A 14,065-nucleotide genomic window follows, 5' to 3' on the forward strand; every position below is an offset into this window, starting at 1 on the left:
TGTCCCCTGCATCGGCAGGCGGATTCTCAACCACTGTGCCACCAGGGAAGCCCCATAGAGAATTCTTAAACCGGAGATTTTAGCATCCACATCTTCTCTTCTTCCTGAGCATCCCTTTTATACATTCTGCAAAGAAGGTGCTTATCCCAAGAGGAGACACAGCCTCTTGTTTTGGTTCTCCTAAAAGTCTGTGGTCCAGCCAAGAGCAGAAAGTGAGTCTTCTCCAATGCAGGCAATAGACTCTCTCCATTGTAGGTCTGATGACTTCAGATTCATTGACTGCCAGACATTTCACCTGGGACAGTGAGACGAACACCCCATCACCAGCTCTAGGATCTTAGACTGAAACAACCTCCATGGTTTACAGGGGGAGTCGTTTTCAGGCAGCAGCTGAAGCAAAGTGACTGCTCGGAACGCAGTCTTAATTCAGGGCTTGTAGTCTGTTAAGAAGAAGAATCCAGCCTTCACCCCCATGATGCTTCCTAAGACTGTTACTGATGACCAGCAATCTTGTTTTTGGACTCAGCGTCAGTAACTGCACTCTGCAGTGACGGCTTGTGCCGAACTGAACGGCTGACATGAAAAGAGTTGTACTATAGCGTGTTCTTCTAACCTCTTACCTCTGTTGGCTCTGCTTTTCAAAGTGGACAGCTGCTCTGCCCTCCCCTTTTTATAATGGAGCGTCCACGAGATGATTTTCTTTATTCTCTAATTTAGTTCCTTGAGTCACTCGTGTGCTTGCGCAGGCTCTGCTGGCATTATCGGTTTTTTATGTGATTAAGGCAGAAAACACTTGCAGTGCTCAGGGAATCATTCAGAAGGTCAGTTGGAATTCCTGAAATAAGATGAGTAGGCCCTGGCTTTTTATTTTTTCTTTCCATTTCTCCAGAATGCCTTGTCCAAAATGCCTTTAAAGAATGATACGGATTTGGAGAGAGATATTAAAGCCATGAACCTGAAAGATGAAATCTGCATTTTGACCTTGATAAGGAAAAATCATGCTTGCTTGAAAGCCTGAGTCTATTGAAATACTTTGAAAGCAAGGTGGAAACCTTAGAATCTAGTCTGTTTGCATGTTGACAGAACTAGGGTAAGAATCACAATAACTTATTTTCTCATGTGCTGCTTATCTTTGAAAAGTCTCAAGGAGTTTGTAAACAGATGGATACACAACTTAAGTTTCCTGAGGATTCATTGCTCCCATATTTGAAATTCTGAGTGTATCTCAGGAACATGTAGCATCTATTCAGCCAGAGATGGGAGGGGCAGACCTATGTTTCTAGCTGAAACTTCTTGAGATGTCCTGACAGCATCTAAGCGCTGTGGGGAAGGATCTAAGAGGACTTCAAACCAGAAGCTTCCAGGAACAACAACAGCACCTACCTTGTGGGCTCCTTGGGAGAGTTAAGGTTAAATTAGCTGAGGTGGAAAGGAGCGCTTAGGAAAGTGCCTGGTTTACAGTACGTGTTCACTGGCGTTTGCTCTACGTAGTTCCTTGGTGCCGTAGCGTTTGAGGGCTCCCAGTGGATGAGCAGTCTGAGGCTCACCTGCCCTGGGGCACTGATGCTGTGGGTTAGTGTTAGGTTCCCCGGCCACTTGGCAGCTCCTGGAGGACCCCTCAAACCCATGACAGTGACAGACCTACTGCAAACACTCTTTTGTATCTTAACATGATGATGTCAGCTTGCCAGATGTTCACCATGATGATAATTGTTGTTTTCCTTTGTCACCAGTCTGAGTATTTATTATGAGGAAAATTTAGAATTCAGGTGATTGTTCTCTACCTTCCTTGTCTCCCTCAACTTCTTTTTAAATCAAGAAAGCAAAGCGCCTGGTGTTCTGTACTAAGATTGTTCAGTAACCACCTTTACTCTCATCTTTGCAGGTACGAAACCAGCATTGGAGCCTTATCATGGAAAGCGTGGTCCCATCCGACAAAGGAAATTATACCTGTGTGGTGGAGAACGATTACGGGTCCATCAATCACACGTACCACCTCGATGTTGTTGGTGAGTTTGCTTCTCCCCGAGTGGCAGCCACGTGCCAGCCTGCTGCAGCTTTACTCATTTGATATTGTGAAAGTGAGTCTTGTTTCTCCCCATGCTTTCAGGAGACTTGGTTTGTTTTCATTCTTTCTAAATACACGCTATCATTTGGGAAGGATTCTTCTGTCATTTGACAATGTTCTGTTTCCTGATTAGCTGAGTTTTATGTGTTTTGCGTGATCCCCTTGGCTCCCAAGCATCATTTTGTGTAATGTGGATGTGGTGTGAGATGTGCTAATGTTCTGGAAGCTGAGATTTCTCTGCAAAATGTTAGTGTGTGCAGGGAAAGGTACTGTTAGGCTGTGGGAGAACGTTGTTGCTGAAAGAAGGGCAGCTATATAATGCTGGCTGAAGAGTAAAGGAAACGGTATTATAATGACTGAGCTTATAGCTGGTTGGACGAAAGTTAACGTCAAGGGACCCTTCAGTGCCATCAGAAGAAAGTCATTAGACACTACAAGTTCAACGTCTATTCCTAGAAGCTATTTCTTCTGTGAAAAGGGAACTGTTTTAATGGACTTATGAATACTTTTTTTAATCAAAGTGCTTAAATAAGCTATTTTAATGAAATATCTTAAGACAACATAGCTTGTTGTCCTGGAAACTCAAATTTCTTCCTAAGTCTGGTCTATTATGATGGGTTTTGTTGTAACTGATGAAGAAAGTCTGTTTCTCTGTCTTGTTGGAGGATTGATAAACTTACACCTAGGAGGTGTCTCGTTTCGGGATGGTGGGCTGAGATCTTTTCTTTGTAGAAGCCACCTTTTGTCTTTGCCATCTACCCTGACTCTCAGTGTGGCCACCTGTCCTTGAGTCCTTGCTGTGGGTTACCTAATCGGTTTGCACATCCCCACATGCAGGTTTCTGACTCCTGCTAAAGTCTCAGTCTCACCTTGATTCATTTTGCATTAGTGTGACCCTCTGTAACCCCACAAACTCATGCCCACCCCCTGTGCATCCATAAACAAGGGCCTTCCGCCATCATTTCCTGTGCATGTGCCCTTAATATTATTTCACATGTGGGCATTTCTTCTCCTTCAATAAAATATAAACTCTTTGAGGAGAGAGACCGCATAGATATTTGAATTGCCCAAAGAGCCATTAAAGAAACTTTGCAAAAGCTTGATTAACCAAATTACATAGATGTGGTTAATTGAAGTTTTCGGTTAACTGAAAATTAAATAGAAAACCATTTTAATTTTCTATCAGGTTAAATTAAATCCATAAGAAACTCTGCCTTAGAAAGCATGGTACAGTCTTTATCTCCATTTGTAAGTGTTCAGTGAAAAAAAACAACATTTTGTTATTCAGAAGCCTTAATGTGAAATTTGAAAGGATTTTGTATAATATAGATTCTATAGATATCCATAAAAGCCTGAGTTTTAAGAGCCTTCTTTTCTCACAGAGATATTTGTGGAATGTTTCTTAGTGGGAATCACTACGTACTGATATTTTACCAGACAAACACAGAGAGAAGTAACACTCAAATATGAGAAGAAAATGGTTAACATTTATTTTGGCATTGATGTGTCATAAGTCTGTCGATCAAAGAGCACACGACTTGGACTTCCCTGGCGGTCCAGCAGTTAAGACTCCACGCTTCCAATGCAGGGGGCGCGGGTTCAATCCCTGATCGGGGAACCACGATCTCACGTGCCACATGGCGCGGCCCCCCAAAATAAATTAATTTAAAAAACAAAAAACAAAAAACAGAGGAGCACACCACTTGGATTTCACGTTGGGCCTCGCATCTCCCGAGTTTGACATGAAAGTGTTCCTATTAAAGGAAAGAAAGTTTTGGGGCTAAAAGTTCTAAATAGTTAATTTTGGACAAAAGTCATTTATTGTGGGAATAAAATCATTGTGTTAACAGCAGTCTTTGCAGAGATCTACAAATCATTCATTAAGATTGGTTGGGGCCATTCCAGGAATCAGGAGTCATATCTCGGCCACTTCAGCCGTGGGCTCTTGCTTCTAGCAGGTTTTAGGTTGAGTTGTTACGTAAAACGTTCAAAAGCCCCTCACCCTACCTCCCCTTTCAGCTTTCTGGCAGCTCATCTCTGTGAAGCCCTGAAATCTCTCTTAGAGTTTAGGGTTGGATTTGAATTGGGCTGCTGAATAATGGAATTGTGCTGTCTAATGTTAATCCCCTGGCAATCAGTCTTGTTGAAAAGAGCGTATGATTCAGTGGTGTAATGTGGAGGGAGCGTAGTGTATGGAGTAATGCAGAGAAAGGCCTGATTATGTCACAAATTTGGGAGATCGCCCAGCTAAACGTCGGCCAATAATGACACAATGCTGGTTGGGAATATCCATTAAAGCTCAACCTCAATAATTTTCCAAGCCTTGAACCTTCTTTATAAATAGAAGCCAAAAGTCAGTGGAGTATAAGACATTTTCAGGAAAGATGGAGGTGTGAAATACTCTCATCTTTGCTCAAAACCCTAGTAATTGCTTTGAGAAGTGGTAAGAAAATAAGAATTGAGTCAGCTGAAGAGTCTCAGGCTGGCAGACAGTCATCCTGAACATCTCGGCAAGTGGAAACAAAAGGGGTTCAGGCTTGAACTGTGAATTTCTGGTGGCCTGTAGGTCCAAGTTTAATACATGGCTGCGTGGTAGCAGCCTCTCAGCTCCATCTCTGTTTGACAGAATATCAGAGCCTCTTTCCCAGAGAAAGTGAAGTCCTGACCTAGTTCCACATTCTCCGAGGTTTTATTTTTGTTGCTATGATACATAGGCTTGTAGTTTGGATATGACGACGCATCAAACTGGGTGAGACCTTTTTGTTGAAATTCTTCCTTGGAAAAGCATTCCCATAAGCACTTTAATGTAAAAGCTGTGTAATTTAAGTGACATTCTTGTGTTCTGGAATTAAATAGCGAGCCATTGTTGTGTGTGAGGGAAACGCTTTGGTTTATGGGAGCCTTTTAGGAGCCTTGTTTGATCCTCATTAAAATTGACACCATTACTTTTCAGCCATTTACTTGCAAGGGAAAATTAGTGTGAAGCTCCACATCTCAGTAATTGTGGTGATAATAAAACGGGCTCTCCTTAAAATAGCGAGCTCTGGGAGGTGGCAAATGTTCACCGTAGCTCATCAGTGAGTGAGGCTGTGAAGCAGCAGAATTCTGCCTGGGGCCCTGCCACCAAGAAGCAGCAGCCTGGCAGGAGTCCTTCAACTTTTTTTTTTTTTTTTTTTTTTTTTCTTACATCTTTATTGGAGTATAATTGCTTTACAATGGTGTGTTAGTTTCTGCTTTATAACAAAGTGAATCAGTTATACGTATACATATGTTCCCGTATCTCTTCCCTCTTGCGTCTCCCTCCCTCCCACCCTCCCTATCCCACCCCTCCAGGCGGCCACAAAGCACCGAGCCCATGCCCCTGTGCTATGCGGCTGCTTCCCACTCGCTATCTATTTTACGTTTGGTAGTGTATATACGTCCATGCCTCTCTCTCGCTTTGTCACAGCTTACCCTTCCCCCTCCCCATATCCTCAAGTCCATTCTCTAGTAGGTCTGTGTCCTAATTCCTGTCTTACCCCAAGGTTCTTCGTGACATTTGTTTTTTTTTCACTCTCCTCGTGTCTGAAAAGGAAGGTGCTGAGACTCACTAATGTTAGATAAAGGCAGCCTGGTGTTGTGAGCATAGCGGCTCTGTCGGCCCACACACTGGGGACCAAGAGAACTGGGACAAGTGACTTAGCTCCTCTGAGCCTCTCTCAGCGATGATGCTTACCTCGTTTGAAATTATTCTCTTGTCAGTTCTGGAAGCCAGAAGTCTGAAGTCAGGCTCTCTGTAGGGTTGGATCCTTTTGGAGATTCCGAGGGCGAATCCGTTCATGCCTCTGTCTCAGCTTCTGGTGGCTGTCAGCAGTTCTTGGCTTGTGGACATGTCACTCCACCTCCAGCTCTGTCTTCCCGTGGCCTTCCTCTCCGTGTTGTCTCAAATCTCCCTCTGCCTTTCTCTCGTAAGGACACCTGTCATTGGATTTGGGGCCCATCTTCAATCCAGGATGACCTCATCTTGAGATCCTTAACTCAGTCACAAAGACCTTATTTCCAAATAGGGTCACGTTCACAGGTGCCAGGGGGTTAGGACATGGACTTATCTTTTCTGGGGCCACAGTTCAACCCACTATAGTGGCTGTGAGAAATCGGTTGGGTAAACAGGTGAAAACACCCAACTGCTACCTAGGTGGCTAGCAACAAATGCTACTTTCCTCCTTTCTAAACTTGGAAACTCCTTTGAGGGTTAGAAGGCATCTTAAATGGCCTTTATTGACTCAACCAGAAGTTTTATTGAACAACCTGGATGCCGTGTTGGGACCGACAGAACCGGCCAGTGGCTGACGGTCACTTGTCCTGCTGAGGTCTCCCATCTTTGGTTAATGCTGTCGTCAGGGCTTTCCCAGGACTGAGATAGGTGCTTGAGCTCGCAGAAGAGGGTTGTAGAATTTGAGAGCTTCAAGTTCATCGAGTTGGTCTCGTTACCTCCACCTCTCACCCCATTTTACAATTGGGGACCTCCGGGTTCCGGGCGGGTAAGTGATTTTTGCCAAGGTCTCGAAGGAACTCCAGAGCTGGGTCCTCTCGAATCCTAGATTCGTGCTGCGCGCACCACACACTGCTGTCTCTGTTTCAGGATTGCTGTGGAGTCAGCAGCTGCTGCAGCCAGACTCAAAGGTGAACCCCATGTGCAGCTCTTTGTTTCCAAAAAACCCCAAAATGTGAGAGAGAGAGATGGAAGTATTCAGAAGACCAGTTGCTCCTCTGACTCATACAGACCCTTTCCTTGGCTTTGAATTATGAGCTCTGCCTCCTTTTGATGTCCAGTTCTGCATTCCCAGAGACCATCAGATAACTTATGAGCTTTTCACCTGGCATCGGGTATTCTGGGGGGCAGCAGAGGTGGATACGGGGCCTCTGGATTTGCAGAGGCCAGCCTTGCCTACTCCTTTACAGTCTACTTTCCAGAAATTTGTCCTCCCGGGGCAAGAGCTATAAGCAGCACACAGTGCTCAGTGGCTGGTTGGGAGCCGGTGGGGGCCAGGAGTCCCTTCTGGCTGTGAGGGGATCACCCAGGCCCCTCTGCCAGCCCTGACTTGTTCGGCGGCAGACAGGGACAGCGCTGTCCACTGGCCCTTGACATCAATCTGCTGCAACTCAGCTTCAGATGTGATGGGACTCAGCCCGAAAGCAAGAAGGAGTCCGTGCCAGTGCTGCCTGCCACCCCCCAGGTGTGTTTCGGGGAGGAGCGAAGGCTGTTATTGCAGGCGCTGACCCATAGGCCTGACTAAGGGGCTGACGCCTGGCGTTGAGCGCTCGGCAGCCCGTCCAGTGGGAGAGGTGGTGTCCATTGTTTATTGCTTGGGGCAGTCCCGTTCTGGAAAGACAAAGGACCCAGTGTGATCCCTGAGCCCTAGGGAGGGGACTGAGACAAGTCAGAGCCCCTGAAACCACACTTCTGCAGTGCAGCGGACCTTTCTTTTTGGCGGGAGGTGTCAGGTTGGAACAAAGTAGTGTTTCAGTAAATGAAGAAATGGTGGTCTAGTTCATTAATTAACTGGTTGGTTTATTAGTGAGGCTCTCAAAATTAGGACCGTTCCCAGCCACTTGCTCCTTATGGAAGACCCTTCTCTGTCCTAGTTTCTGTCACATCATGGCTCCCGGACACTGCTTCTGTTTCTCTGAGTGAAGAGGGTGGCTGTAGTGCAGGTGGCATGAAACTGCACAATACCGTGTATCTGGAGATTTGAACGCATTGGACACCCGACTCTCACCTTCCAACTTGGAGCTCTTGTGCATTTCCCTGGCACTCGCCAGGCCTCAGCTCCACAGAGCCCCTTGGGATTCTCAACTTGAAGCATCTTGACCTAGAAGCTTCCTGGCCAGACCTCATTTGATTTTCCGTATTCATGATTTTGATGCCAATGAATTCTCTTCCATTTCTTGCTCTGAGTTCAAGACTTGGTGTTTATCCTGATACTGGTTCTGCGTGCCAGCTTGATGTTGTGAAATCTAGCTGGAGGAAGGCAGAAAGCCCCTCAGCTGAGAACAGATGGATGGAGGTGCCATGCCAGGCACAGGTCACAGCGGTGCCTTCCTAAGTGGGCTTGTTAAAGTGGACGTGGAATGGTGGGGCCGTAGCGGGGGTTGTGTAGGAAGCCAAGTTCTGCTGCTTTTGTGGCTCTAGCAGCCAATACTGCCTCCTCGTCCTAACCGTTGCTACAGCATCATCCCTCGGGGTGGGGGGTGGGGGACCTGAGCACCTCTGCAGGTACTGGTGGGAATTACGTGGGTGAGTGGTTCAAATCCTGTTTCCATCCTTTGCTAGCTTTGTGGCCTGGGAAGTCATGGAACTTCTGAACCTCAGTTTTCTCATCTGTAAAATGGGGGATGGCATGCTTTGGTAGGAGGGCGGTGCTTTTAAATAATGGGACCCACTAGTGATGTCTAGTCCTGTCCTTAGGGGGTCCCACACCTCCTTTCATAGCTCTAAGCCGAGACATGTACACTCAGCTCAGCCCTGGCTAAAGGAGTTGTTGGTCCTCTCCTTTCCTTCAGGACGCAGATTTCAAAACTTCCTTTGGTAGCTACTGTTTAACGAGCTTTTTGGTTGCTACAGAGTGGCTTTTCATACCTATTTCACAACAGGTATTCCAGGGGCAAAAGCTGTCCAGTGGGTGGCTACATCAGCGCCGAATGTACTGAGCAGCAGAACGTGCTTTTCTGCAGGACTGATACCAGCTCCAAGTTACTCCTTCTGGGCATTGAGGGCAGGTGATACCTGTGGGTGCCAGCTCCTGGGGTTGGAGCAGGCACATGCTGGCCTGGATGGGACCATGTTAGAACTACCGTATCAGCATATTTGCCATGCTCTCTGCAAGCCATCAGTTGCCCTCTGCTCCATAGTTGAGGCAGGAAGCCTTATTGATTGTTTTAGATTCTGGCAGTGGGCCTGACTGCGGTGACTGGGGTGAGGGCTGATATTTGAGCTCTTGTCTGATCGTTGGCGTTGAGTCTGTGGTGTGGGCAAAGCGGATATAGAAGTGTTACAGACAAGTGAATGACTTACAGCATTTTGTAAGAGGGTCTCTTCGTCGTAGCTGGAAATAATTCAGGTGGGCGCAGAGGGCGGAGAGAAAGCTTGTTGCTATTAGTCTCTGGGCAAGTAAGCTTGGCGTGAAGACATAGATTCATCCATGGCAGTCAGAGTGCCCAGTAATTTGAGCTAGAACTTAGCAAGATTTTGATCAGTATGTGCTGAATTGAAATAATAGAAAAACAGCCTGAGTTACTTATATTTGGGGGCATGTGGTTCTTAACATATTGCAGATCCTAATGCAAGGAATCTTCCGGGTTCCTCTCTAAACTTATATATACAGCTTCAATTACCGGTCACCTTTTTTCACAAAAGACCCCAGTTGAGGCGTATTATGCCGACTCTCATTAAGATGAGCGTAGAAATGCCAACAAATTCTTGCCCTTTTAAATAATACTTCCACCAGAGTGCTTTTATGGATTCTCCCTCCCTTAGAACACCCTGCTGTTACATTCAGGTCTTGTGTTTGGTTTATTTTCACAGTCAGGAGAAGGTAGGGCAGAAACGACCTATCCTATCGTAACAGGGGTGAGCTCCCAAGTTCAAGAGCAGGTTTGAGTTGGAAAGACAGCATTTAGAGTTTCACCATAGTGAGGTCAGAGTCAGGTTGGAAGTGGGGAAGAGATGGCTGAGGGGAGGATGTTAGTGTTTTTTCTGGGAAAGTTTTTCTGTTTCTCCTTCTGAGAAGAGAGAGGTGAGGAGACAAGGACATCAGTGCCTTGGTTTAGAGGGAAAAGATAGAGCAGAGCATTCTACAGGGACTGTGTTTATTGATGGTACTGTAATGATTAATCCTCTATCTGTGGGGCATCCTGTGCTTGGCCTAGAGGGTATTTGGGACAATTGGTTGAATGAAACACGTGCTTTGGCCTCTTGGGGTTCTCAGCCCACAGTGCAGAAGACCCCAAACTGCCGCAGTGAGAAGATGACAAATAGGGATGGAGATTCCTGGATCTTGATAGAATTTTTCCTTTTCCTTTCTTTCTCCTGGAGCCTCCCCCTTAGAGAATTCTCTCAAACAAGGCCTGTAGGAATTCTGTCCATCCCAAATAAATGTGCAAATCACAGGTCAGGTGGTGCCCCAGGCATATTCTTTATCATCTCAGCATGAAAGTGCTCTTTTTTAAGGTACGCATTGCATATTATTTGGGAGGAATCTTTTGGAAGTTGTGCTTTTTTTGAAAAAGGAATTCCTCGTTTTATTTGGTTCCGTATACACTCTGGACTGAGACTGAGAAATGAAGGATTTAGTCCTTTAAATTTTACATTTTGGCCAAAAGAAACAAAACCATCTTGTGTGTGAACCATCACTGAGTGATCAGTGGGCAGTGGGCAGGGTTGCAGGCTGGCCTGAGGCCTCCCATTTGCCTTGGATGGTGAGAAGAGACGTAGAATTCATATTGGAGCCTTTTGTGATCTGGGTGACTATTTTGAAACTTCTCTTTAGATGATGCTTATAGCAAGGAATTATCTAGAATCACTTTTATTTTCAGGGTCTGAGTTTGCCTCTAAGAAAACAAATGAGGTTTTGTTGTTCCACTTCTCCTATGGTTCGTTACCAAAGGGAGGCATTTCTTGTTTGCTCAGATGGGCTGAAAGCTTTTGCTTCTGCCTGACACGCCCCAGGAGCAAAGTAAGGCATCTGAGAGATTAGCATGATAGATTTTTCTGGACTTCCTCTAGAAGTAAGGTTTTTTAATGGTGAAAGTTGATGAAACTGTCAGCGTTATTACCGTGGACATCTCTCCATATCTGTACCTATCTCTTTGCTTCGTTCTTCCTAGTGGCCTGTATGCTGTCTGTCGTGAACAGAGTATAATTTATTTAATCATCCCCCTTTTGCTAGGTATTTAACTTGTGTTCATCTTTTAGTTTCCAGTTACCAGAGGGGCTCCATTGACAAGCTTTGCATACACCTATTTGTTGGGCACCTGGGTGAATATTTTTCTAGGACCTATTTCTGGATCTTTTTTGATATCAACATTTTCATCCTGAACAGCTTCATTCTGATCGCTGCTGTCTTTGGGACTCCTCCATGGTTTGGTTTTTAGTTTCTTTGCAAATCATTTGAGAAAAGATATTCTAAATCAGAGTTCTGCCTGTGTAACAAGAGGGTATGTTTAATTCCTGGACTTTTTTTTTTTTTTCCTCTTCTTTTTTTATTGTTTCTAGCATACTCTTCCCATGAAGGGAACCCAGCTCTGCAGACACCAGCTGATATTCTTGCATTCCTGAAAGATGTTGCACCCGCTCTGGCAAGTGGCGGGGTGCTGAGGCTCCGTGATGGAGCTCCCCAGCGTGACTGCTCTCAGCTGTGTTTACCCCAGCTCCTCAGGAGGGAGCCTGGGGAGACTGATGTCTGAGTTTCGCATCAGCATGAAAACCAAGCACAATACGGGGTGTGGGGGGGGACCTTGTACAGAGTCTTTGTGTCAGAAGAGAGAAAAGCCTTCATTTAGTCAGTGGGACAAGATAAACATGCTTAACTAGTTGAGAAGGCAGCTTTTCCATGACCCTAGGACTATATCTTACTCTGTGATATTGTCACCTTTGCCACGTCTCTCTCTCTCTCTCTTTTTTTTTTTCAGTTGCGGTAAAATACACATAACATAAAATGTACCATTTTAACCATGTGTAAGGGCGCAGTTCAGGGGCATTAAGTACAGTTGTTGTGTAACCATCACCGCTCTCGCTCCCAGAATTTCTTCATCATCCCAAAGCTATGTCTCCTTTTAACAAAAAGAAGGGCATTTTTGAACCTAAAATTGGCATATACCTTTGTGGCTGCCAAAGAGTCTTCAGTTCCAGTTTAACTTTTCGAAGGCACAGAGATCAGGGTATCGTAAACATTTGGGGTGTAAATAACACACGGCCCTGCTCCTGTAATTTGCCCAAGAAGACCTAAATTGACACCCAGCTGGTAGAAGCCACTCAACTCCCAGCCAAATAATACCGTCTATGACATTAATTAAGGAAGGCACTGTGCCTCTCCGCCTGCTTTGGGCTTCCCAGGCCCTCCAGCCTCAGCCAGCACTTCACCCTGCGTCTCCACCTCATCGAGCAAACACAAAGGAATTAGTGGTGTTTTGCTTCTAGCATTTCACATGGTGCAGCCTCCATAAGTCACTGAGGAACCTCAGTGCTGGAGGGAGAACACTTTGGCTTTTCCCAAACCAGCTTTTGCTCCCCAGACTTTGCTCTCTCTGCCAAGAAACATGTATGTTTTAGAGGAAGATGGACCCCCAGCCCAGTTCCTCAAGACCTTCCAGAGTCAGATGTCCAAGCAGGAGGAAAACGAGGCTATGTGCAGGTTGGAGAAAGAGCGGCAAACCGGTCGCCTTCTACCAAACTGCATTTCCCGCCCCCCCCCACCCTTTGTTTTTTTAAAGTAATTCCAGGTACCCAGCATCCCTAGCCTGTTCTAGAAGGTGACAAGCAAAATACTGGTTACACATACTTTGATTCTTTCTGAGAAAGAAAGAAATGTGGTACTCCTCCTGTGGCACACCTTCTCATCCTATATCCTAACTGTCCCTTTTCCTCCAGATCACTTTTGGTTCTGACCTTCTTTTGTGCCAGTCTCTAGAGGCTGGAGGAAGCTTAGGGAAAGCAAAACTCAGAACCCAGCTAGATGTAGCCTGTCTGGTTTGAGGGCATTTGGCACAGTCTTGACAAGACAATGAACTCATTTTACTAATTGTAATTAGCATGAGGGCTTTAGCAGGTTTTTGGGCTCCCCAAACTTCAGAGGCCTTTGATCGGCTCCCCTAATAACCATGCCTCATGCTAACTGGTTGAGTGCGGTTTTTTCAATGCAACAAAAGCCACCACCGCCTCCTCTTGAGAAAAAAGGGAGGCTGGGCTTTAGAAACAAGAATTCTCAGTTGTTTTCACTTGTTCTCTAAATCGAAGAATGTTCTTTCCTTATTCAGCCCGTTGGAGTTGCTAAGAAACTTGCCGTTTTAGAGGAAAGGTAATTAAATTTTGATTTTAATTTAAAGACAGGGAAGGCAGGGTTCTTCACGTTCCTTAAATGAATGGGCGCCCCGAGAGCAGACTTTCTGTTTCCAGATCAGTCCTGGGCAAGCGGTGTGATTGGAGTCTTTTGGTGTTTTGCTGCCAGAGAGCGGGGCTTTGAAATGGTTCTTTGCTGCAAGCGCTGCTGAACTTTGGGGAGAGATACTTAGAAGACCAGTGTGTGCTGGGAAACCAGTGACTCTGGGCTTGATTAATTTATAGGGTGTGATTTAAGAAGCTGGTTCTCCTTCTGATCCCCGGGATGCGTATTTACTGAGTCCGTACAGGAGGCCCCTCTGCCCGGTGGACATTTTTTATGGCCTTTGCTATGTCAGAGCAAAAGTTGTAGATCTCTTATGAGCAAACGTATTATTATGTCCAGGAGAGGATGGGCATGTTACAAAGTTTCAAATGGTCAGTTAACAAAGATTTATTCTTTGTCACTCAGGTATTTTCTCTCTCTCTCTCTCTTTCTCAATCATTAGCCCTTGGAATGAAGCAGGCTGTGTTCTTCCTGCTTTCCTGGTCCTATAGCTTCAGAGCAGCGTTTTGAGACAGGCCGTCTGATGTTTAGACTCTTAGCAGCTGGGCCTTCTGGTTCGGTAAAGTGGACTCATTTGGAGCACTTGACAAAAGGGAGTGAGGGAGAATGCGGGGGAGAGAATGTGTTTTTTAAAGCACTCCGGGCTGTGTTTACTACACATTTATTTGGTAGAACCTCATTCCAGCAGGGCAGCCAACTGTCCATTGGCTGCAGCCACGCCCTTTGGACTGCCTTCCATTCTGTCTTAATTTGGAGCTCACGCAGGGACCTTAGAATCTCTATTGTTAAGAGTTCTCATCCTCTTTTGGGCCCATGAACTGGCCCCTGCAACCTGCTGACCCCAGAATATGTATTT

General features: G+C 45.6%; 1 protein-coding gene across 3 annotated transcripts in view; it reads left to right on the forward strand.

The window, feature by feature from the left end:
• The window catches only part of FGFR2 (fibroblast growth factor receptor 2), a 105,623-nt gene that overhangs the window by 49,827 nt on the left and 41,731 nt on the right, over positions 1 to 14,065 (forward strand). For all 3 annotated transcript variants that reach the window (XM_007469561.1, XM_007469562.1, XM_007469560.1), the window contains one exon: positions 1,886 to 2,009. In XM_007469561.1, the coding sequence (XP_007469623.1) occupies positions 1,886 to 2,009 (124 nt within the window). The remainder of the gene's footprint in view (positions 1 to 1,885; positions 2,010 to 14,065) is intronic.

Source organism: Lipotes vexillifer, unplaced genomic scaffold (assembly GCF_000442215.2).
Source record: "Lipotes vexillifer unplaced genomic scaffold, Lipotes_vexillifer_v1.1 scaffold240, whole genome shotgun sequence".
Lineage (NCBI taxonomy): Eukaryota > Metazoa > Chordata > Mammalia > Artiodactyla > Lipotidae > Lipotes > Lipotes vexillifer.